Here is a 24,845-nt window from a genome sequence, read left to right on the forward strand (position 1 = left end):
AATAACCAGAATCAGTTGCTTACCTGAGGTGGTCAACTAAAAGGGGGAAAAAGCATTGTATTGGATCATACAGTTGTTCATGGATGGTTTGGAGGAGTTTTCAAAGGACATTTCCCAGTAAATGTGATCACTTGCACAGGTGTCCTGGTAACAGGAAAAGTGAGGCCAGCATATGGTGGTCTACGTTAGGGCAGTGTTTTGGGAAAGCTCTAATAACTGCTTCTGAGGTTCACGTGTAACAAATTAAGCTCTTGGAGACTATGTGAGGAACCTTCCACCAAGGTGTCAGTGTGGGAACACCTGTCTGCAGCTGGGTTTCTAGGGTGGGATTATCTCCCTGAACGTTACATATTTTCTTGCGAGCTGGTTATCTAAACCCCCATTGCAGGTCAAGGAAACGGCTGGCTCAGCTGGCCCATATCGATGACCACCTTAGCCTGGATTAAGCGCACCCTGGAAGTGTCTTTTGCTTTCCCCGACCATAAAGGCATCCTGGACAACTGGCTCTGATTGACATGTCTTACACTGAAGTGTTTTTAGTTAGCCCGTATTCCCCTTAATGCTGTTGCCTTGTGCTGAACCTGATTAGGATGTGGCTGTTGGACCCCATTAGCATCCCAGGAATGTTGGGAAGAGACGACTTGGCATTGGGACTGCAGGCAACCCTACAACCGATCTTTATCCAGAACGACAGTCAGAAAACATCCACCCTGCTTTCTAGTCCTTGCCGTCCCAGGCCGTCAAACATTTGCTGTCCTAAAGTGTTAACGTGGCTCGCATCAGGGTGAGCGAGCGTGCGTGCAGGTAGGTGGTAGCTATTTCTCGGAGTAGCTGGTATCCTCATCTATTCTTGCCGCAACTGAGCTGCGCCAGCTTTAATTGCCCAGAATGGTACAAGCGCTTTTCTTTACGTCTCGCTCCTGTCCCCACGTCTCGCTCCTGTCCCCGCAACAAAGCGCCTTTGCCTGTTCCCACTGGCATAAGGCAGGGGTGGCTGCCCTTTCTGAGCAGGTCCTTGCACCATACTGCAGAGCTGCTGGAAAAAAGCTCCTTGCTGGACAGAGAGCGTCTCTCTTCTGAGAAGGCTGATTCAGTTTGCATTTGGGAGTGGGTGGGAGAGAGGATGCTCGAGCTCGCTGGAAAGGCATATTTGTCGCTTAGCAACAGGGTCAGAGAAAGCCAACCAAAAGGAAGGATTTCAGAGACTCTCCTGGCAGCCAGGTATCCGTGCTCGACTGCGTCGAGCAACCACGCAAACCCTTTCAAAGGCAGAAACCGCCCCCCTGTTGCCACTCCTCTCCCCCGGCCTTGCTGCTGCCAAGCCCTGCGACGCGGTGTGTTATTTACTTTTTGGTGGTTTAGCTTCATTTCAAAAGATTATTGGGTTTCACGATTTTGAGCTTGTGTTAATGTAATAACAGATTGCAGGTGATTATCACTGTCATTGTTTCTGTTGGCAGGGCACCACAGAGACACAAAATGCATTCGGTTCCCTCCACCTCACAGCCAGGGGAGGACTTAACTGCTCTCTATCACGCTTGTATTAGCCTTGGTCCACTTGCAGCTTGATTTCCCCTGCCAAAGCAGCAGCAACCATTTCTGCCCTTGCTCTGCTCACACCACTGGACCATCTGAATAACATGCAGGAGGCAAACTTATATACCAACTGACATGAGCCTGTGATACGCTCTGGAGGCTGCTTTCTCATCCCAGGAAAAAAGGCGTAGAGTAGGACTGGCTGTCTCTTAATTCCCTGGCACGTAAGCTCTGTCCTCGCAAACGCAGATGCTTTGGGACGGAGCGGCTGGCCTGACTGAGATCTCAATCCTTTGGCACCTATGTCCAGCAGACAGTGATGCGATGGCATCCGGGGAGGGCACACACCCTTCATTTAAACACCAGTACATCAAAGTTATGTCCTCATCTGAAAAACGGTGGGAGCCAACAACTGAGCAGCATGCACATACCCGCTGGCTTCAGCTGCAGCTGGAATTCCCTGCACCAAAGTTTTGCTCGGCCCCCTCCTTCAGTCTGCACCTACTTGCACGTTGCACCTCTCCCCGTTCAATGTAGGGCCAGGAGAGAATGCTTGCTTTGCCAATGCATATGTCAGGTCCTCCTCTGCGTTTACCAGGAATGCACCCCCTGAAACAGGATGACCTGGGAAGGGAGGGTTCTTTGCATACTGAATAGCTGAAATCCAACTGTCTGACAGCCTACAAATTCTGCTTCCTTTTCACAGTTTCCTCATTTTAACACCCTCTTCCCTGTGCTAACTCCAGCAAGGGCTCTCCACGCAGCAATGTTAGGTCCTGATATTCCCCCCGGGGAGACCCCGGCACACCTTAGCAGGGGGCTGGAGGCCTGGCTGTGACAGCTGATCTGATAAGCAGCTTTGTGATTCTGAAGCTTTCGTTTTAGCTCCAATTACGAATCCTGCAGCACTTCTAAATGCTTCTTATGCCTGGCTTATTTCTATCTAGTAAGATCTTTGTGCCTAAAACGTCTGCTCAGAGTAAATGCCTGTCCTTCTTCCCCTTGATGGCCCGACTGTCCTGGGATGTGTGTCATCCGTTTCTAAGAACGATTCCTGCTAAGTGCCCGGTCAGAAGATGAATTACTTCTGGGTTTGTGCTTTGGGAGGGATGTTTCCAGAGCCCAGCCTGGCAATAGGTCAGTGAACTACGGTTGACTGTAGCTAAATCCAGCCTTTTAGAACTAGTAGCTAATACTTTTCCAACTCTGTACACCGTATGCGGGATCTCTAACAGGGCCCACCCATGTTTAGGAATAAGAGAAGTAGCCCTTGATTTGCAGCTTTGCATATTGCCTTCGTAGTTCAGTGGTGCTTTATCTCATCTTTGCATTACTTGAGATTTAAATGCAAGTTTACATGAGATTTAAAGCGAAGCCCAGAGAAGACTCTGCAGCTAGCAGTATATCTCAGACTCCAGGGCACTAGAAAGCCAGAGGTCGAGTTAGTTTTCTGAACTTGGGGCTTGTGTCACAGACAGCAAGCAGCCTGCTAAGCTTTTCTTTCCCCCCCCCCCCCTCCTTTTTAAAAGCTACAACGCTCTCTTCAGTCAGGCCTGAAATAGTACTGCTAGAGAAGGCCGTCAAAAACTGCAAAGATTTGTTTAAACTCTCCTGTCTGTCATTCAGGAGACAGGGCTCGGTTTCGAAATGCCGCTCTGCCTCCCAGCACAGTGCCCACAAGTCCAGAACCTGCTTTGCTAGGAAGCAGACGCCAGTTGGCAGCGTCCTCTCACCCAATTTTAGCTGTTTAAATGTTAGACATCCAGTCTGAGCTAACCACCTAGGCTGTCTGTGGACCGAGTGACGTGAGATGAATTCCACCCAGAATGGTTACCAGCCTGGCTCCAGGAAAGGAAAAATTAATCAATCTCTGATGTGCCTCGGCATTCTGCTTGCATAGCAGATGATGGCAAATTTCATCAGCTCTGGGACTGTTTATTTATTTATTTATTTATTTTTTTTTTTCTATATATATATATCTAATAAGATCCCAGGGCTCCTTCTTAGTAGGAGAAAAACACCTGCCAGTGAAGGGTCAGGTACACCAGTACCGGGTAGGTGAAAGGGTGCTTCTGTATAAGCCGGGATTGCCTCCAAGGACTTTAAGATTTGCTCCAATGTTTAGAGAGCTGGAACATAGATCCAAACCCTTGGAAACAAAACATGAATAAACCCTTATAATGGCACAGTAGTAGTAACGATAATCATAACTGCGGAAATAATGAGTGAACTATTTCAGTGAAGCAGCAGTTATCTCTCTGAGTGTTTCTTTCGGCCTGTCATTGTTGCCACGTTGCTCTTCTGATCACGGCTGAAGCTAAGCGCTACCATTTGTGCCTCTCCGTTCCGTTTGTGTTTCTTGTTTTTTAACTGTTGTGTGGCAACGCAAGAGTCTTACTGGGAATACAAGGGACAGCTGGTCTACAAATACAATTGTAGCATAGTTAATTTAAGTATTAACAATCCATTATTATCTGTTATCGCAGAGTACGAGCTATGTCTCTCTGCCATGGAAACCATAGTGCAGGTTACCTAGGAAATCCCTCTGGGACCTATGAAGTGTAATTACTAAGGGCTTGGATCAGCAAAAAAATATATACATTGTTTTCCAGTCTCAGCGCTGGAAAAAATGCTGAAAACTCAGCAGCTCTACAGCATTTGTGTTGAATTGACAAATCCCCCCCGCAGGAGCGGGCTGCGGCTAAACAGTTAAAGAGCGTTTACCAAGAGAGACATAAGGGATTAACGTGGCCTCCTCCAGCGTGCTGCTGCATCGCCCGTGACTCCAGGAAGGGCGCGCAGGGGAGGCTGGGGTTTGCCCAGAACGTGCCTGTACAAGAGAAACAGGCCCTTGCTGCCAGTGTGCAGCTGAGGCGGGTGGTGCAGAAAAGCCATGTGCTGCAGAAACGAGGCAAGCGGCTAAAGCGCCTGGTGAGAAAGCAGGGTCTTGCCCAGAAGCTCATCGCTTCTGTCCTTGGTACCCCTTAGAAGCAGGGCCTGAGACAGGAAAGGCGCAACGGCGCTATGCAGAGACTCGGGCTCTCCGCCGGTCTCTGCTGCCGAGCTCAGGGCTGCAGAGCCCGCGCGCTGCTCCGCGAACGACGGGCAGAGCGCGAGCAGGAGGAGGTGAGGTGATGCGTGTCCATATGCAGCAGCGCTCGCGAGCACGGAGCCGCTCTCTTCCAGCGGCTCGCGCTGGCCCCTCGCAGACTGCGGGAGCCCTGGGCTCCCGGCACCGCACGGTGCGCTGCAGGCGGCTCCCCCTCCGAAACAGGGAGGGGAACAAACCGAGGTCCAAATGCCAAATTTCACATCCAGCCGGGAAGCCCGTGTGCACGTTCAGGTGGGACTCGGCACCGCGTAGCACGGCGTTAAGCTGCGTCGCTGAACGAATCGTTGCGTTGGTGCTGGTCGAGTCCTCGCGTTACGGGCGTCTGGAGCGGGGAATTAACGGCACGTTTGGGGCCTGGTGGTTGGTGCTGCTCAAAGATTTGGGTTCCCTTTCAGTCAAAAGCTGGCATTTGACCCCAGGTTTTTCACAGGCAGAAGGAAATGTGGAATCGGGCTCAAAAACCGGAGCTGAGCCGCGGGTGACAGTAGCAGAGGCAGTGAGGTGCGTTCTCCAGCTGCATCAAAGACCCCCCGAGATTAAAAGGGTTTTAGAAGGACGCTGTTGAGCTAAGCACCACGTTTCCCTCTGAACGTTATTTACCTCATGTTGTTACAAGTAATTCCTGCCACATCTGTACATGAAAGAGATTAGAGGAAGAACAGCTTCTGATTGTGTTTTTTTTCTTTTTTTTTTTTTTTTTCTTTTCCTTCCTCCTTAAACAAGGCGTTTATCCTCAGGAGACTGACTGCGGGAAAGGCCCCCGGCCCCTTTCCCAGCAGCCTGGTCCATAGGTGGATGGGAGCCTTTCCACCACCTGCGGCAGGGCCCGTCTGAGATGCAGCTGGAGCTGGTCAGAAATCAAGCAATATGTCTAGGCAGCTTAATTTGCACCTGAAACAGGGAGCCGGGGAGGGGGGCCGCTGCCGGGGGCTGCGCGCAGGAGAGCTCCCCCCCGGCCCGCCTTTGCCATCGCCGCTGCGACGCGCTGCCGCCTGTGCGGGCGGTGGGTGTCAGCTCATTACAGAGGAAACTGCCAGTGGTTATTTTTATCTCATTTAGCATTCTTTCAGGGCTTCAAGTGACTAACTTTTCTGACGAAAACGCTCCACCCCGAGGTCGGTCCCTTCCGAATAAAGCCGCAGAGCCCCGCGGAAGCGGAGGGAAGGGGCGCGCGTCACCCACGCTGGCGGGGAGCTGCTGTTGCTGGGGCCCCTCGCTCCTGCCGAGCCTCGCCAGGGCTCCCCCCCTCGCCGGTACCCTCCTTGGCTCCAGCGCTCCCGCAGCCTGCAGTGCTGTCTCCATCCCTTCCCCGCGCGCCCCGGCACAGCGCTCTGCTCGCCGCAGATTGGCTGCCTCCTTTTCGCTTCCCCCAGCGACAGTGAAACCTGCTCGGAATATCTTGGTAGCAAATCCGCCTCTTGCACAGAAAGCAAGCAAGCAAGCAAGGCGCTGCGGCTTGTGGGATCCCTCCCTGCCTCTCCGGCTGATACCTGGAGCCGACGCGGGTCTTTCTGAGATCCTTAACCGAGCAGATGTCTTGCAAAATTTGTTTGCCAACCCCGTTCTGCAGAAGGCTGCAATTGCCTCCCCTGATTAATTTGCAATAAGAGGCCGGTGCCATTAGCAAACAACTGAGACCGCTCACGTTTGTGACAATGGAAGGAAATGTCAGGGGTGGTTGGTGTCTCTTGGCTGCTGCCCTCGCGTAGGGCTTTCATGATGAGATGAGATAGAGGATTTTTACAGGGTCAAGTATCAAGCCTAGTCACATCTATAGGGAGCTTTCCCATTGCCTTTAGTGAGACCACAATGTGTCCCTAGAAGCCTTCATCTAAATACCTCTGATTGCTCCTGCTAAACGAGGACAGATGAATCAGGCCCCGTTCGTGCCTGAATTCTGGCCTTTCTTACAGGCACGCTGAATACCTGTGTGCCTCTAACACTTATTTTCCTTTTTGGAAGCTACAGATGTTCAGCACCTGCAGAAAAGGAGATATATCCTTTTTTTCTCCAACCCTGAACGCATGACGTGTTTTGTACTGATGAACAAAAGGGTTGCTGGCATTTTAGAAAACCTCTTTCCCCTTCCAGTGTCTCAACAATTCCTTTTTCTCTCCCTTCCTTTCCTCTTCTAAATCTCCTCAAAGGATCTAGGAACCTGTGATGCATTCAGGCACAGGCGTGAGCTTTGTGCCTCACAGTCCTTTAAGGCCAGAAAGGGTGGTGACGTTCATATAATTCCCTTAATCCAACAACACCGACACTCATCCTGGCGCGCTCGCTTCCGTTTTCATCTGCCCGAACGATGACAATTGATGCGCGTTTGTTCTGTGCGGGCAGGGGTCAGCGCACACAGCGATACAGAAAGAGCGGGTGGCTTTAAATGTAATTTTAAACCATTTGTATGAATGTAGCACTGGCTTGATGACCCTGAGACCCCAAAGTCCCCTGGTAGTGAACGCCAAGCAGGGCTGAATGCTTTCCTGAATTTCATCAGTGCTATTGAGTGGTGGCCTCAAGAAATGACCTCTGTAAGAGCAGTTTTCAATTACTGATGTGCAGCCCCCATGAAGGGGGTGTCTGGGGCCTATTTCTAAGGGACTGGTGAAAAACGACTGTGAGAAACAAAGTTCCCGCAGCTTGAATAGCAACCTATACATCTGACTTCTCTCTAGATGTCTGCGTTCCCGCTTGTGCACGCGTTGCAAGAGGTTGGAAACCAAGGGAGCCCACAGCCTCCAGCAGTTCCAGCCTCTCTTCTAAGACAGAAATCAAGAGGGGGAGAGTGAGGATAGTTCTGAGACTACTTTTTTTCCAAAATCTGCACCCCTTTCTCATTCCTGTGGGCACTCACGGAGGAGTGTTTGCTCCTGAACCAGGCTGGAGTTGGCACGCAAACAGAGAGCCAGCCCGCCGGGCTCATGGAGCCTTGTGTGGAGCTGGTTTATGGCGGATTATTTTTAAAACAGGCTGACCTGTGAGGGTAACCTCAGCTTTGCACAGGAATACTCCAGGTAGGGCAAAAATAGACCTACTCAGCCAACAGCATCCTTCTCTTTCACTGGCAGGCACCTTTCTGAAGCAGCCCAGCTGTCTTAGAGATGAGAAATGCCCTTTTCAGTGAGCAGCTTCACAGATGGCAGTGCTGTGGATCACAGGGAAGCAGGCTGTCATGCAAGCTGAAATGGCGTGGGCACACACGCGCGCACACACGCACACACACAGCCTTCCCCGGGAGCTGCGGTTTGCCTGCGCGCTGGAGGCAAGCTGCTGCAGGTAGGAAGGGGAGGGTTATCCAGAACTAGCATGCTAAATGGGGCTTCAGGGAAGCTGGGGAGCCTTACTTCTACATCGGAAAAGCTGGAGCACGAGTAGGAACCCTCGTGGACGCAATGTTTTGTGCAGGACTGAGCCTGTGGGTGTCCTGTGTCACGGAGCAAGCACAGAGGCAGGCTGATGGCAGCTTGAGGGGTAAATCCTTCCCCCTTAGCTTTCCTCTCCTCCTCAGGGAAATCACTCTGGTCTCTGGAGTTAGAAATGCTTTGAGATCCACGATGGAAGGTGCAGGCAAGGTCATGGTGTTATGCAGGAGGTTGAAACACCAATCACTGCACCCGCCGTTCCTCTTTTATACCTTTTACCTTGCTCCTTTCTGATGACCCCCACCCCCCCCCCCACCAGGCCACGGGAATAAAACCCTGCTTGCACGGTGGAATTCTTGCTAGAACAAATTGTTGCTGGCATTGTAGGTTATTTAAATCCACATATTATCTCTTCCTCTGTATTACATTAGCTTCCTCCCAAACCTTCGCCATCTGTTCCACCCTCAGTTATGAATGTGAGAAAACTGAACATGCTGCTTCACAGCTACAGCACTTAAAAGTATGATGTGCATTCTGATGGCTTTTCTCTGCATCTTTACAAGCGGACTGTGCCTATTAGTTATTGTTCGGGATTCACTCAAAATAGCCATTAACGTTATGTTGCATTAGTGGCTGTTTAGCTCCAAAGTTGCCGCTCAAGCCCTCCTCCCTGGGTGTGAGAGATTTATGTAACAGCGATGGCTCCAGCACACAGACTGGGGTCTGAACGCGAGGTGTGAGCCTCAGCAGCGTGTCTAACTTGGGCTGGGTGGGGAGAGACACGAGGACTCTCTGTGCCAGTGATCTCCCCAAGGAACGCCTAGCTCTGAGTGAGGAGAAACGCTTGCTTCATTCCTCCTTCGCGCCATGTGTCAGGACTCTGCCTCTGCGCTGAGGCACCCAAGTCTCTCCCAGCTCCCTGCAGCCACGTGAGGTCACATTATCGAAGGTGCTGGACCCACCTGCAAGCACCACAGACTTCAACGGAGTTGATGTCCGTGCAATTACTGATGCTGCTTTTCCTCCGAAAGCCTGCTAGGCTCCTAATGATACCTTTCATTTATTTAGTGCTTCACAGACACCTACACTAGCAGGTCAAGACTCCCTGCCCTCCTGTTTGCTCACTGGTGTGTGCTCAGGGCAGGCTTCACCTAGAGCTCTCATTTCTTCTGGATAGGCAAGATGTGTCCTACAGTGCAGTCCACCAGCAAACACAGTGTTCAGTTCTCAAATGCTGTGTGGGCGCTTTTGAGCCTGCGCTGAAGCCTGCAAGATGAATAGGAAGCAAGCAGGCTCCAGGGCTGGGGGTGGGGAAGACTTATCCATGGTCACAGCAGGCAGTAGGCTAGCTGAAGATGTCACTGCTCCCTCCTTTCCCCCACCTGCTCGCTGTCATCCCTTGGCTGCAGGTACCGACACCTTTGTTCTGCTGGCAAAGCTGTTGGCAGGCGACTGGAAGAGCAGGGATGCTGGTAGGTATGGTAACAGTAATCACATATTGCAGACCAGGATGCCTCCAGCCCAGGCTGTCAGAGTGACTGACAAATGTCATTTAGGTTTCACGATCCCTGTCTCCCAAACAAACGTCTTCTGCTGCCCTGACAGGGCGAGCTGGATCCTCTTATCTGCCTGAGCCTGAAATGTGGCCACCTGAGAGTTACAGATTTCCCGGTTTCCAGGTGCGCATCTCGCCTGGCCTGTGGTACATCTGGCAGCACGGGACCCTTCAGCCCTGCCGCGTGTCCGATGCTCACTCAGTGAGGGCAAATTCTGAGCATCGCTGGCTTCCCCACTGCACAGGGACAGCAGCGCTAAGCCAGGGCAGCCGTGCACCCGTTGGACCACCATCACCTCTCCTAACAATGTGAAACCAAGGGGAAGAATAAGTGAAGAAGCTGCTCTCAACGGTAGGTCCTGGAGTCATTAAAAGCCAGGGTGGGAAAGGATGTAGGGAAGTGACATAGCTCAGCCTTCTCCCAAGCCCATTCAACTCTATCCAAGTTATATCTGTGCTACAGCCTGTTCTTGGTCCATTTCCTTCCTCTCAGCCACCACAGCCTCCCCAGGCAATTTATTCCAGCTCTTGACTTGCTAGTAATGCCTAATAGCTAGCCTCTACCTCTGCTGCTTGAATTTAAGGTCATTAATTCTGTTCACGGAGAACAAATTATTCCCTTCTACTTTGCAGCAGCTGTTTATATGTTTGAAGATTGCTCTGTCTCCTCTTCTGTAGCCTCGACAACTCCAGCTCTTCCCATCTTTCCTCACAGGTCGTGCTTTGAGACAACCAGTCATTCCTGTTGATCACCAGTGAATCACAGAATCACAGAATGGCCAAGGTTTGAAGGGACCTCTGGAGATCATCTAGTCCAACTCCCCTGCTCAAGCAGGGTCACCTACAGCACGTTGCACAGGATTGTGTCCAGACGGCTTTTGAATATCTCCAGCAAAGGAGACTCCACTACCTCTCTGGGCAACCTGCTCCAGTGCTCAGTCACCCTCACGGTAAAGAAGCTTTTCCTCATGTTCAGACCAGACTTCCTGTGGTTCAGTCTGTGCCCGTTGCCTCTTGTCCTACCGCTGGGCACCACGGAGAAGAGTCTGGCGCCATCCTCTTGACACCCTCCCTTCAGATACTTGTACACATTGATCAGATCCCCCCTCAGTCTTCTCTTCTCCAGGCTGGACAGGCCCAGCTCCCTCAGCCTTTCCTCATATACACTCCAGGCCCTTAATCATCTTAGTAGCCCTTTGGTGGACTCGCTCCAAGAGCTCCATGTCTCTCTTGTACTGGGGAGCCCAGAACGGGACACAGTACTCCAGCTGAGGCCTCCCCAGGGCTGAGGAGAGGGGCAGGATCACCTCCCTCCACCTGCTGGCAACACTCTGCCTAATGCACCCCAGGATACCATTGGCCTTCTTGGCCACAAGGGCACACTGCTGCCTCATGCTTAACTTGTTGTCCACCAGCACTCCCAGGTCCTTCTCTGCAGAGCTGCTTTCCAGCAGGTCAACCCCCAGCCTGTACTGGTGCATGGGATTATTCCTCCCTAGGTGCAGGACCCTGCACTTGCTCTTTGTTGAACTTCAGGAGGTTCCTCTCCGCCCACCTCTCCAGCCTGTCCAGGTCCCTCTGAATGGCAGCACAGCCTTCTGGTGTGTTAGCCTCTCCCCCCAGTTTAGTATCATCAGCAAACTTGCTGAGGGTGCACTCTGTCCCTTCCTCCAGGTCATTGATGAATACGTTGAACAAGACTGGACCCAGGACTGACCCCTGGGGGACACCGCTAGCCACAGGCCTCCAACTTGACTCTGCGCCATTCACCACAACCCTCTGAGCTCGGCCATCCAGCCACTTCTCAATCCACCTCACCATCCACTCATCCAGCCTGCACTTCTTGAGTTTGCCTATGAGAATATTATGGGAGACAGTGTCAAAAGCCTTGCTGAAGTCCAGGTAGACAACATCCACTGCTCTGCCCTCATCTACCCAGCCAGTTGTCCCATCATAGAAGGCTATCAAGTTGGTTAAGCATGATTTCCCTTTGGTGAATCCATGCTGACTACTCCTGATCACCTTCTTGTCCTCCACACACTTGACAGCCTCCTTTTCCTACCTGTGTACCCTTACTGAATCGCATGCTGTTGTCTCCAGTTTGCCAAGATCCTTTTGCATTACATCTCCCTCACCAGAGTGCTTGTAGCCATTCCTGGCTCGGTGGCATCTGCATGGTGAATAAACATGAGCTGTATTGCACCATGCAGATCATTAATGAAAACCCTGAGCAATGATCGATTCAGGACGGACCCCTGCAGAAAGCCACCCAATTCCCCCACTCCAGTGTAGTGCTGTCCCATTGATCATTTCTCTCTGAGAACGATTTCCAAGTTAGCGCTGCAATCTGGCCATAGTAGTTCATCTAAACCACGTTTCCCTAGCTTTCTACAGCATGTAGAAAGTCTTACAAATGAGAGGAGTGAAACCATACCGAGTCCAAACCCCCTCCCCAGAATATCAGCAGCACTTTTGCCAAGATGTGCCCTGCTCCATGGCCACGGTACCTTGGCCATCTGGGTAGGTTTCCAACACAACATTGTGACAAGGCCATGGCGTCAACAGGTGGTGCCAGAACACTGCAGTGGAACAAGGGGGAGCACTGCAGCCTGATGCAATAGCAAGCTATTGGGATTTAAGCAGTGATGTTGCGACAGTCACGTCACACTCTTGGGCCAGCGGGAAGTTCTGTTGCTACAACCTAAGCATAAGGTAGCATCAGCAAAGGCTTGCCTAGTCCTGCAGCTTTTCCACAAGGTACATGTTCAAAAACCCAGCAATCCAATGTATTTTTATTGCTGGCCCTGGGCTAGGTCGCAAAACAAAATCAAACTTCCCTACTTGCATCCTCTGTTGAAAAACCCGCTGCCCCCACCAAGACAGTCTGCAGCCAAAGCAAGCTTTTGAAAGCTGCACAGAAACCTCCACATCAACTTCCAGCATAGCATGGGAGAAGTAGGGGGGGTGGAAGACACAAATACAGGATAATTCAGGGGTCAGTTCTGCTAGCAGAGCCAACTCCCTTTCCACTCTGCTGCAGTACCACAACAGTTCTGCATCAGGTTTCTTGGCCAGATTTCAACACACAAGTTTGCCTACTTACCGTACTGGATTTGAGTGTGTCCCCATTGTCCTCTTCGGATTCTAGTGCAACAGGTAAGGATTTCTGTGGCGGGGAGAAGGTTAAGTCCCACCTTAGTAGCCGAGGTTCAGCTTTGTCCCCGAATCTCAGGTTTTCCAGTTTCTGCACCGTAGGCTCGGTAGAGGAAGCTGGCCTGAAATTCTCTTTGTTCTGGGACTTAGACCTCAGTCTCTGAACCCCGAAGCCCCGGTCTTCCCCACGATGGTCATCAGCCATGCCCCTGCAGGGTCCCCCTTTGCTATAGTGTCTTTTTTGGGTGTGAATCTCTTGCATATAAGAATCCATCCTCATGAGGGGCTTCATCTCCATCTCATAATTGCTCATCTTCTCCTCATCTAGCTCAAGCAGTTTGGAGCTCCCTGAGCTGTGGTTGTGGGACCTGTGGTGGGAAGTCCAAGAAACCGTGGCTGGGGAATCTGTCCACCTCTCTCTTTGCTTGTGGTTGGAGGCCGAGTGTTTATGTCCCCCACTCCGGCCTCTGTAGTCTTCGGGGATGGAGGCTGACCCTAGCTGACCACTGCGCAGCGTCCCACTTCTCACGCCACGAGTCCCACTGACTTTCTCTTCACTCCAGCTGTTGGGTCGCAAGTAGTCCCCACCGCGTCCCTCCAGCAACATCTGGATCTCCCCACCCCTCTCTTCGTCCACTGAGACCTGCCTGGAGAAATGCGTGCTCTTGTTCCTGCAAGAAGGGCCCAATGGCGGGGTGGAGGAGGGACTGGCAGGGAAGCTTTGCAGCGGGCTGTCATCGGGAGTCAGGTCAGATGGAGTGGTCCCTTTCCGGTACAGCTCAGGGCTCTCTTGTTGGAGCGGTGTCCCGGTGGAAAGGACCTCAATATCATCACTCGAATTCTGCCGCTTTGGCCTCTGGCATTCGAGCCCTTTTTGTGTTGTAGTTGAGAGAAAAGAGAGAGAAAAAGGCAACAGGATTATTTCTATTCTGTGGGCACCTACCGGAGTTTTTCATGTCAAAGAATAGGACTGAGCGTGTTGGATGGCAGGGAAGCCATAGGGCAAGTTGAGGACAGCAGCAGAGTAGCACAATAAATGCCTTCCTGCTACACGACTGAGGAAAAAGGTGTCACTAGCTTAACACCAAACCTGGTATCATCCAGAGCATCTGCAGAACAACATGGTGCAAGCAGCTGCAGCCCGGCTCAGGAGGTGGCTTAGCGAAATAGCTTGCTTTTGGATGTAGGCTTTGTCAAAACGGGGGAGGATGCAAAGCTGACTCTAAGGAGGGCAACGGCCCCTTCCAGGAACAGGAACATTTTGCTCTCCCTTCAGCTCCATCATGCATTAAACCAGCTTTTTTTTCACCTACCTTTTTAGATGCAGCACCACACACTGCCTGCCACCACTACGGCTTTCATTTCCAACTGATTAAACCAGGCTCAACAGTGGCCGGTCCTCGGGTACCTGCAGTTGTTGCCTCCCCTCCTGCCCCCCAGTCGGCAGAGACCCTGCATGCGGGCACGTGTGCGGCAGCCCTGTGCAAGGTGGCAACGAAGCACCCAGCCTGCTCTCTAGGCAGAGCTGCCAGGAGCCCTGGACAGTCACAGGAGCAGGCCACGGGCCCTGGCTGTTGTCTGCGTGCAGCCCCGCTTTTCTCTGCAGGATCCAGGAGCTCGCAGCCCTGGCAGGGAGGAGCCCTGGTCTCGAGTGCGGGCGCCCGGCTCCTGCAGGCACCGTTCATGTGCTGCGCACAGCCCCAGTGACTTTAATCCCGCTAAGGTGATTACGCCCCTGTCCGTTTGCATTCGGCACGGATCCATCTGTCCACCTTTTTCCATCATCGCCAAATCTGGTTCGCAGGCATGTGAGGGAAAAATTGGAGACCCAGCCGGAGGCGGTGCGCAGTGCGCCTCGTGCTCGGTGCTCGTGCGTGCCGAGGGCACGTCGGGATTGCTCCCGCGCCCAGGCTCTGCCCCTGCGCCCAGGCTCTGCCCTTGGATGGGAAACACGCCGCTTTTGTCCCTGCGAGGAAAGCAAGGGGCACCTCGCCTCTAGCTTTCACATGGAGATGATCCCTTCTGAGCAGATGTGCTGCATTGGTGGCGCCTCCCATTAGGGGGGAAAAAAAAAAAGACAACCCACCACCATACAAAACAGAACTGCAAATGGACGGTAGGTTTTCCTTTTAACCGATACGGCCTTCCTGCCCCATACAGCTGAGCAGGGCATGCAGCTTTCCCCCTTCAGCCACCCTTGCTGGGCTCTCCTGGAGCCCAGCGCGACGGGAGACCATGTGGGTGCCCAGGCCTCGTGGTTGGGCAAGAGCAAGGCAGCATGTTCAGGGCTACAGGAGTTTAATACGCGTGGTCATCCTTTACTCCACCGTGATCAAAACATGCTCTGCCGCAGATCAATCTCCGTAGCTGAATACAGAAATTATGTCCCCCTCGATTTCCGAGCAGCCGCGTGTGCACGCAATTACCTAGCAGCCTGCTGACTTCCACTAACAGCGCGTGCAAAAGTCCGCGCTAACGTCTTCACAGCATGTCTGTGTAACGTCAAAACGGCGACCCTGGCTCACAAAGCTGACACTGAAGGCGCCTCTATGCAAACCCCATGCCCTGGGTAAGGCAGGTGGCTCGCGGGTGCCACGAGTGTCCCGTCCTGCCGTGGGAAAGCTGCAGCAGCACTTCTTTCATGCCCACCTAGCGCACACTCTCTGCCACTGTCTGCTACAGACCCTCATGGCATGAATGGCAGGAGCGCGCATCCGCAGCCGGTTTGCACTGGGGGACTCCGAGCTGCAGCGAGCAAGGGGCTGAGCTTCAGCAGGACTGCAAAGAGCTCCTGCACCAGGTAACATCCCTGACTTATTTTCAGATGTTTGCACAGTGCTGTGCTCGCAACAGGTGCCCCGGGAACCAGGCTGCAGCAATACCAGCTCCGCCATCCTCAGCTCCCTCGCTGGCCGGTACCCTGCAAGGCAGGAGTGCCAGCATAACCCCCTGCAGAAATATCCCCTAACCCAGCTCCCTTAATGTCGCCTGGTTAAATAAGCAGATGGAAAAAAAATGTTTTGTATCAAAAGCATTTACGTAAAAGTTAGGTTGGAAACAGCAGGACCAAGGCTGGGCAGAGGGAGCTCAGAGCTGGAGGCCACCTCTTAATTTGACTCCACTGCAGCCAGGAGAGCACTGTTATTGCACGCAGCGGATGTGGAAGGACCAGAAAAGCACCAAACAATGCTCCTGCTGCAAAAAGAAAGAAGAAACCACAGTTGTCACCCCAAAAGCTGGGCAAGGAGCGTGCTGCACCATGCAGCCATCCTCCTGCTCCGTGCAGCACAGGGAAGCTCCCTGCAGACGCGCCGTATCCGGTTTTTGAGCACCAGACTTCACTAAAGATAAGGACAAACCAGAGCAAATCCACAGGAGGAAATGATGAATGACCAGAAGTCTGGGAAAAAACAATCTGCAAGGAAAGACTGAAAGAGCTCGGTTTTCAGTTTCGGCTGAGTTTCCCCACCACCCAGGAGAGAGGAAGCTGAGGAGGGACCCAGTCCTCGAGCACGCGACGTTTGCTGCCGAGCAAAGGGAATCCGCTGTTCTCGGCTGAGAACAGGGCAGGGAACAACAGTGTTAAATTTCGGTAAGGGGACGGGTGGTTAGAGAGGAGGGCGAAGACGCCAAGCTCACGGGAAGGCTGTCACGCACTAGGAGCGCTGGTGGGCAAGGCTGTCCCACCGCCGTCCGTCCCCGTCACTGGAGTCTCCAGGAGCGGCGGAGCCAGGAGAGGTGTCTCCTGCTGCTGGACGGGGCAGGGAGGAGGAGACGCCCGAGGGCTCCTGCTCCGTGGAGGAGACCGGCTAGCACGAAACATGCTGCTTCTCCAGACTACTACAAAATCTCCACCGTATTAATCTTTTACAAACCACCAAATTATTTTGAGGGGGTGAAAGCTACCAGCAGTTAAGTCTCATTTTACCCTCTCAAGGCATAGTTGTTCCCAGCTAAAGCTATGCTAAATTACGTGAATAATTTGATAAATATATTAACTGCCTAATGCCCCCTGAAATGCATCTAATTGCAATTGCTATGGCTAGACAAGAAATGAGTCTCGGAAAGGAAGAACTCAATTTTCTTACCACAGTTTAAAAATAAATGCTCTGAAGCGCCTGCTCTAATCTCTCCGCTTCTGCTGAGTAATTTTCTCTATCACATCTTCTTCGGAGCCGCCGCTGCCGGGATACGGCCTTCGCCAGCCTCCTGCTCCGTGCCGGCGGCGGGGACCCCCGGGGCGCGAGGCCGGCGTCCGGCTCGGGCTGCGGGAGCGGCACGGGGAGCAGCGTCCCGCGCGCACCCCCCCGGCGAAGCAGGTGACGCAGGGGAGGTAAGCAGTGCCCCGGCTGCCTGGAAACTTCCCAAAGAGGCAATTTTGTTGATGGGCGATTGGGCTCCCAACGACTGTCTTTTTTTTTTTTTTTTAAATTATCTGCCACAGAAAACTCTGGGTTTTTTTTTTTTTTGTCTGTTTTCGGACAATGCTCAAATATTTCAGTTCGAGCTTGGTCCCTAGTCGTCTGCGGGAGCCCGAACGTGTCCCGGGCGCCCCAAACCCTGCAGCGGCCGAGGGAAAGCCTTGCCGCGCTCCGAGGAGCCCCGCGAGCCTGGGCACTCGCGACCCTGCAAATCTTCCCCCGCCCCGGCACATCGCCCCGGGGGCGCACCAAAATCCCTCGCAGGTGCAAGACACCCCTAGATGGGGGCGAGCTCCTTTGCAGCATCCTCACCGCCCCCCGCAAGAGTCGCACCGGGGACCAATTTATTAAGCGACCTCTGGTCTTCAGCCCCCCAGGCGGACCTGCTGAGATAAGGCGACCCCGTGCCCCCGCAGCAGCGGAGGCGCCCGGTGTCGGCCGCCCCGGGCGGGCGCGCGGTGCTGCGCGCGGAGGAGCCGGACAGCTGCGCCGCGCCGCCTTTCGCCGTCCGCGGATGTTGGACAGTTATTCCGAGCTAAAATTAGGCTCGAGGCGGCCGTAACGGGTGACGATGCGGGGCAACCGCGCCGGCAGCGTGTCCCTTCCTCCCGCCGCTTCCCCGGGGCCGCGGCGGGCCCCAAGCCGGCGCGTTCGCCCCCCGAGGTCGCGGGGCTGCCGAGCGGGGCGACGCTGCCGCTCGCAGCTGTTTTCTGCCCGATCTCGTCTGCGGCGCTCCCAGGTTTCCCGACGCGTCTCGGCCGGCGCGTTTGCTTCCCGAGATGCTCTAAGCGGAAGCTCCTTCCCGCTCTCCCTCGCTCGCTCGCGCACATCCACCCCGACGTGAGCACCACAAGCCCCAACACAAGTCAAACACCGTGTCCCCATCTAGGAGCTAGTAAAAGACGTATTACCAAAAAATTTATTTTCCGAGAGGTGAGGCTAAAGCAGCAAAGTCTCTCGGCAAGAGGAAATGGCGATAGGGAATATCCCCGGGCTGACGGGGCCCCAGGGACCATGCAGCCCTGCCAAAAAATAAAAAAACCTCACGCCGCCGATGTACCTGTTATATCTTTGCAAGAAGAAGGCGGCTGGGGCAGGACCTCCGCTTCCCCCTCCGCCAGCCGAGCAGGGGGCTCCGCTTTGCACCCCGCCGGGGGCGAGCGCGTCCCCCAGGCACGCTCAGGCCAGGAAGCGGCCGACCGCGGCCGGGTGGCTACCCGGCGTGCGCCGCCCCGGCCCCGGCGGGTTCGCTGGATTCCCACCTCGCTGCAGCACCGTGCGGCGGGGCCGAGCTCGCCGGCGGAGGCAACGGTGCCCCGGACCCCGCCGCCCCGGCTGAACGACACCGCGTGCGTGGGCTGGTGAGGCATCGTCCCAAAGGTGCACGGAGCCCCTCTGCCCGCCGCGGGACGGGACAGGACGGGATGGGACGGGACGGGACAGCAGCGTGGGAATGAGTCACCACCACCAGCCCCTGGAGCAATTAAGGCAAATGAGTAATCTTCAGTTAAAGAGCTGGAGGGGAGGGGAAAAAAACCCGATAGACGCCTTCTAACGAGGGTTCGGTGCAGGGAAACTATTGAATAAAGCCATTCACATATATTAATTGCTATGTTCATTATTGCTGTGGAGACTCAGATCTTTCCGCTCCCGCCTGCCTCGGCCCCTCGTCCTCCCGCGGCAGTCAGCCTTCGCGGGGGCCTTGCCCGCGCGCCGGCGGAGCCCGGCTGCGGGTCGGCTCTGCTTCTCCCGCGGTCCAGAAAAGTCCCGACAACTCTGAGTCCATGATGAGCAAAACGACCCCCCCGCCGGCACGCGCGGACCGATCGCGGCCTTTCACCCGGACCCAGCAAATCTCCAGTGCACGAGTGCGCGCTCCCCGCTGCCTTTGCACGCGCAAGGACGGGCTTATTGGGCCCAGGATAAAGGATTAGATACGAACCTGCTGCACCGCCGCTGTGCTCACGGACTGGGCTCTAAAAGCTGTGTGGTTAAAAACAAGCGACCGCCCTGGGTTTTGTTTGTATTTGCATTGTGGCATCTGTGCATCTGTTGGTTTTTTTTTTTTTTTTTTTCCATGCAACTATCATGGGCTGCAAATTTAAAAGCAGGATTTTAAAGCAGGTGGGGCCGGGGCCGGGCGGCGCGCACTGACCGTTCTCCCTGTGCTGGAAGGAAGGCGAGAACTCTTTGGCAGTGATCCTGGCGATGCGCGCTTCCTCCTGAGCTTTCTGCGCCGCTGCCACGGCCGCGTCCGCCTTGGCCCGGGAGTGGGACGTCCTGCAAGGCAACCAGAGAGACAAGGACCGCGTTAGGCAGCCGGGGACAGCAGCGTCGGGGAAGCGGGTGGGTGTCCCCCCCCCCCCGGGTGGGTGTCCCCCCCACCTCCCCAGCTGGGTTTGCTTCGGTGACAAGGGTGTTTTCAGCTGCACACAGGTGAGCAAGGGGCATTTGCACGTGCAAGCGCCTTCGCCGGACCAGCTCCAGACGCTGCCCCAAGCCGGGAGCCCTTCTGCAGCTCGCGGCTGAGGCTCTGCGCAGGGACTCACATTAAACTGCAGCTTCCCCCTGAAGCTGACCACGACGAGGAAAGCGGTCAGAGCCAGACAGCGAGAAACCCAAATTGCACGGCCAAACTTCCCTTGGCTGAGCCCCCAGCCGCTGGGTACTGCCCCGACGGAGGAGCCACCGCCGGAGGTCGCGATCGCTGGGAGATGGGTTGTGCTACCTTAACAGACGTTTTCCAGGCTGCAAATCTCCCAGTCGATTTGGAAATATGGACACGACACTTTTCGAGATTTACAGCTCGGGGCTCTTCTGCCCAGGCTGTGTTTCTCACCTAGAGCCCTCCATCAGGAGAGGGTCCACGGATGTGCCGCCCCCCCGGGGCAGGAGCGAGCCCGGGCAGGCGGCTGCAGAAACCTCTGTGTCTGCAAGGCCCATAAGCTGCTGGGGTTGAATTTATGAATTTAAAGCTTTTTTTGACCCAAACATTCACTTCCAGATGACAAATTGAAGATCCACCTCCCCCTATTTGATGCGTAAATACAAGCATCACTTGCCACCAAGAGCAGGGTTAGGCGCAGTGCCTGCAGTCAGCACTGCCCCTAACACCCTTTAATGCACCTTTATCAGGGCATTTTTATAGCGCACGCCCAGGTGCCGAGTGCGAAACTGTCCCATGCACTCACTCACCGTGAGCCATTCCCACGCGCCTGCGTTTGATGGGTTTTCCTCCCGTTGCTCAGGGTTTGTGTCCCCTCACACCACCCCGCTGCAGCTTTCCTGGGCGCAGCCTTGCCGGACCGGTCACTATTTATCCCTTCCCCGGAGCTAAGCTATCCAGGCGCTTTAAAAAAAAAAAATGCCTGCTGCTACACGCACTGGGGCAGGCAGCGTTATAAATAGCTCAGCTGATTTCTTTTCCCTCCAAAATCAGTCCCTCCATCTCCTTTAGTCTTTTTTTTTTTTTTTTCCTGCTGCTCTCTGAATTCCCTCTAATTTTCCTGCAGCTGCTCCGAGTGCAGTGCCATTTCTGACAGGCTCCTACAAACGGAAAACGGGGCCAGCAACGCGCCTCGTTCTGCCCCCGCGCCGACGGCGGCGGCGGAGCGCCCGGCCGGGTGCCCGTTTCTATAGACCGGCTGCTCCGGCGCAGCTGGGGGATGGAGGCGCCTGGTCCCCGAAGGGCTCGCCGGGGCGGCAGCGGTGGTGCCGGGGCCGTGCTCTCCTCCGGGCCGGGTTGTGCCAAAAAGCACCCGCTTCAGCCACCCCGGCGCTAAGAGCGGCGCCGGTGCTCACGCCAAGCTTAAAATTAGGATGCTGACTATCTGCGGCCATGGAAATGCTGGGTGTTTTCTGCAGGACCGTCTCGGCGGTGAGACAGCGGGGCGCTGCGAGCACGCCCTGCCGTGCTGGCCGGCGCCGGCGCTCCTCCGGCCGGCTCGCGCTCTGCCTTCTCCTCCGCCTGGACGCTTTTTAGGGCAGGGACCGGCTCTTCCACGCTGCAGCACCTTTATACAATAGGCTGCCAGGGCTTGCTGGCTTGACACGGAGAATTAATAACGTCTGCTAGCGTCTGGACCAAGCTCAGCAGGCAGGATTACCCGCCGCCTCCCCAAACTCCTCCCCGGAGATGCAACCGGAGGCAAGAGCTGCCGCCTCTCGCCGCGCGCTGCTAGCGAGGCAGGCGGCAAGCGGTGGCGAGCGGCTTGTGCCGCTGGTGAGCGGTGGCCGTCTCGGGGCAGACGGGGCTGTTTGCAAGGCGGCAGGTTGCGCTGCAAGAGCTTCCTCGGGCGCCGCGGGAAGGGAGGCGATGGAGCGGGGCGGCTGGACCGTGGCGGTGACGAAGCTCCCGGTCCGACCCTGCGGCACCCGGGGCCGGGTCCCAGCTGCCCTGCCATCCCGGGGGTTTGTCGGCTCCCCTTCTTCACCGAAACGGGCCAGGATACCCATCCCTGGGGGACAGGGTCTGCCCGAGGCTCGCTCCCGTGACTTCTGGACCGGTTGGTCCCCACGGCCTCCAGGAAGAGCCGCAGCTTGGGATTAGGCCCAGGCAGAGTTAAAAATCAATCACATTAATTAAGCCACCTCCAATCTAAAACAAACTCAATGCCCACAAAGCGGATATAACGTGGAGCGCTGCGCCGAGGCGCAGGCAGGCTTAATTGTTTGTAATGCTCTCTAAGATGCTTGGAGGAGAGGCGCCGTCGGAGTGAAAAGCAGAATTATGATGATCTATACGTTGCATAATAAAATACATAAGTATTCCCAAATAAATGCAAGTAATCCAGTTAGTGTTCGCATGACTTTGTCACATACTAAATTTAACAGCTGTCTCCTTTATATATGCCTGCTGTTCGTAGCGTGCACTAAATCTTAATTCCCCAGTTAATTGCTTGACTTTATTTCCTTGTAAAGCAGGTCTTTCTCCATGACACACGTGCTGGAAGGGAAGGACACCCCTAGCGGCATCAGATACTGCTCCGGCATGGGAATCTGCTCCTAGCCGAAACCAACGGCGCAGATTCGGGAGGCACGGTGGCACGGTGACACACAGCTAACGGGGCTTCAAGCCTGCCCCAAGTGCCACGATAAACCTCCCAGACGGAGAAGCCATCCTAGAAACCACAGGAAAAATAAGGCCGAACCCTTCCCTTTGGATTAAGCATACCTGGAGGAGGCTGGGGGTGCTCGGGGAGAGGAGGAATTAAATAAATAGGAAGAATTGGGGCAGACCGTCCTGCTAGCTCGCTTCTTCCCTTCTTTAACGAGACCAGTGCTCGCAAGGGCACGGTGCCCTCTCGCCCCCGTCTTCACCATTTACAGGTGGTGTATCTGCTCGAAGAGGCTCATCCAGATTTCCTCTGCCCTCCACGGCCCATAAAGGCTTTGGACTGACATTTCCAACCTCTAAATCCCATTTGAGTGCATTTGACCATCAAAACTGAGCTGACTGGAAGGTGTTTAGGTAAGGATGGGGTTAGGAAGCGCCATGGGGATGATGGTTGGGGGTGGTTTAGAGATGTTGAGATGGAAGAGTTTGGTTCGGTTTAGGGCAGGGAGTCCCTTCTGAGGCTGGTATGGGATATTTTATTTATTAATAAAATAAAATTAGGCTGACTCACTCCTCTCCGATTACGGCCAGGCAAGTGGTCAAATTGGCAAGAAGAACTGGCAGGAGGGAGTGGAAAATCACAACCAGATTTCTGTAAATCTTCACAGATCTCCTGTGTTTTGGCCAGAAGAGACAGGGGAAGGGCTAATGCCTATGAGAGCCACGTAATGCCAAGTTTATCATTCAGCTTCGCCTAATCTATACGAAGCTGGAATAAACTGATTTTAAAGGAAGAACATGGCTTTTCAGGAACATGGATGGCTGCTCTGGCCCGGCTTTGTATTCGCTAAGCGCCTCTGTAAGCGCTTTCGCTGCAAATCTGGAGCTTGGGGCTGGTTTGGCCAAAACGGGTTGAGCTCTCGGCAACAGCAGTCTGAGCACGCCTGTGGCACCAAGTGGTTTCAGGAAGGAACCACAGAAAATTAAAACTAGGCAAGGCTCGAATGGCGCCTAAAGCAACAGAGTGTGCTGGCAAGAGAACAAACTGCTTTAAAATTAGGCTGGAAATTAGAGCAAGTTTACCGAGCCATCAAAAAGAGGGTTGAACAGGACGAGCCGGGACCAGCGGCGAAGCTGAACCACGTCTGGAAGGGAGCCGGGTCTGCTGGGGAGCGCAAGGGCGATGCCGGTAATGGCAGGAGACGGAGCCGGTGTCACAGGGAACCTGTTTGGGGTCCAAGCCCATCACCTCCATCCAGCTTTATCTGAGCTCAGCGATAGTGTGAAGGGTGAACCGGAGTCAGACGAGAGATCGCCACCCTTGTTTCTTTTTTTCACTTGTGTTCCCCTATGAAAAACTGACTCATTGCTGAGAAAAATAGGTAACAGACTAGTTGAGCAAAAGTTTGTCTGGGTCCAAAGGAAGCTGTGTGCTGGAGGCAGGGGGGAACCTGCATTATTCATGGTTTTGACGAGAAAAAGCATCATATGGTCAACATTTCTGGACAAGGAGAAGAGCTGCTTTCCATATTTCCCATGGCACTTTTGCTGGGGGATTTCTGTTCCTTTGCAAGCAGACAAACTCCTTGCTCCCCTGATTCCCCCATGAAATCAAAAGCACAGCCAAGGGAAGTGGGATACTCCTCGCTCCGTGGGATTCAGGCTTACCAGGGAGCGCAAAGCAGATGCTTTATCACTCATGTTTGTCTGTGCTGCAAAACGGGTCCTGCAGCAGGGATTAAGAGCCCTAGCCCTCTTCAGAGCCCTATGAAACCCCTCTTGATCTCTTTGGCTAGTTTAAACTCCTTGACAGGAGCATGCCTGAGATTGCAACAAGCCCTAAAACCTTTGCTCTGATTTTTGCATATTCTCTGCACCGAGCTGATTTCAATGGGACACCTTTAGTCTTTCCTATCTTGCCTGTACACCTACAACTCGATCCTTCTGCAAAGGAGCCCAAAACCAACCCTCCCCATAACCGCAACGGGGCTCTCTGGCTTCTCGTCCTCGTTTTGCGCTTGCTTAGCTCAGACTGACGGGCAGCAGTGACGGACAGAATTAACCCGGCGGTCCCAAGCTTAGAAACGAAGTAAGACAGAGGAGACCAAGCTCCGACACAATGTCAAAGCTGTGCTATCTAAAAGAGGCCTTGCAGCTCCTGCTTCAACAGCGGAGCCTTGTCGCAACAGCTAACAGCGCGGCGACCACTTGAACTGAAGGATTAGCTAAAAGAAAATGATTAAAACCTACTATTATAGCAGGCAAAGCCCCCTCCCCTTTTTTTCCTCAGCAAGACTTCCTCATATCTTATGAAAGGAGCAAACGCTGGCTTCCACATGTCTATGGAAGACGGTCTACATATCCGGATGCACCTGATTTCCTATTCACGTGGGTAATAAAGCGTCAAGAAATGGCCTGCTTTCTCGTCCACACATGCGAGCGGCGAGGATGGAGTTAAGCAGCCGGTGAGCTCATCGTGGGACATAATGAACGGCCTCAAGTTCTCCTGCGGGGCTGGGCTGGCTCCATTGGATTCACTTTGCCTCTCAAGTCAATATGAAATCAGGCAGTTTTTTTCCTTTTTTAAATGCATCTTTGTCTTCCTACGGAAGGAATGTTCCCCCCCCCCTCCATCGCAGAGAGGGTCGTG

The 24,845-nt window shown here is 54.0% G+C and overlaps 1 protein-coding gene across 1 annotated transcript in view; it reads right to left on the bottom strand.

The window, feature by feature from the left end:
• JPH3 (junctophilin 3) overlaps positions 1 to 24,845 on the bottom strand; it is a 61,125-nt gene that overhangs the window by 2,925 nt on the left and 33,355 nt on the right. The window contains exons 3-4 of the mRNA XM_068955319.1: positions 19,295 to 19,419; positions 12,669 to 13,588 (exon numbers count right to left, since the gene is read on the bottom strand). Of these exons, the coding sequence (XP_068811420.1) occupies positions 12,669 to 13,588; positions 19,295 to 19,419 (1,045 nt within the window). The remainder of the gene's footprint in view (positions 1 to 12,668; positions 13,589 to 19,294; positions 19,420 to 24,845) is intronic.

This window comes from Struthio camelus, chromosome 10 (assembly GCF_040807025.1).
Source record: "Struthio camelus isolate bStrCam1 chromosome 10, bStrCam1.hap1, whole genome shotgun sequence".
Taxonomy (NCBI): Eukaryota; Metazoa; Chordata; class Aves; order Struthioniformes; family Struthionidae; genus Struthio; species Struthio camelus.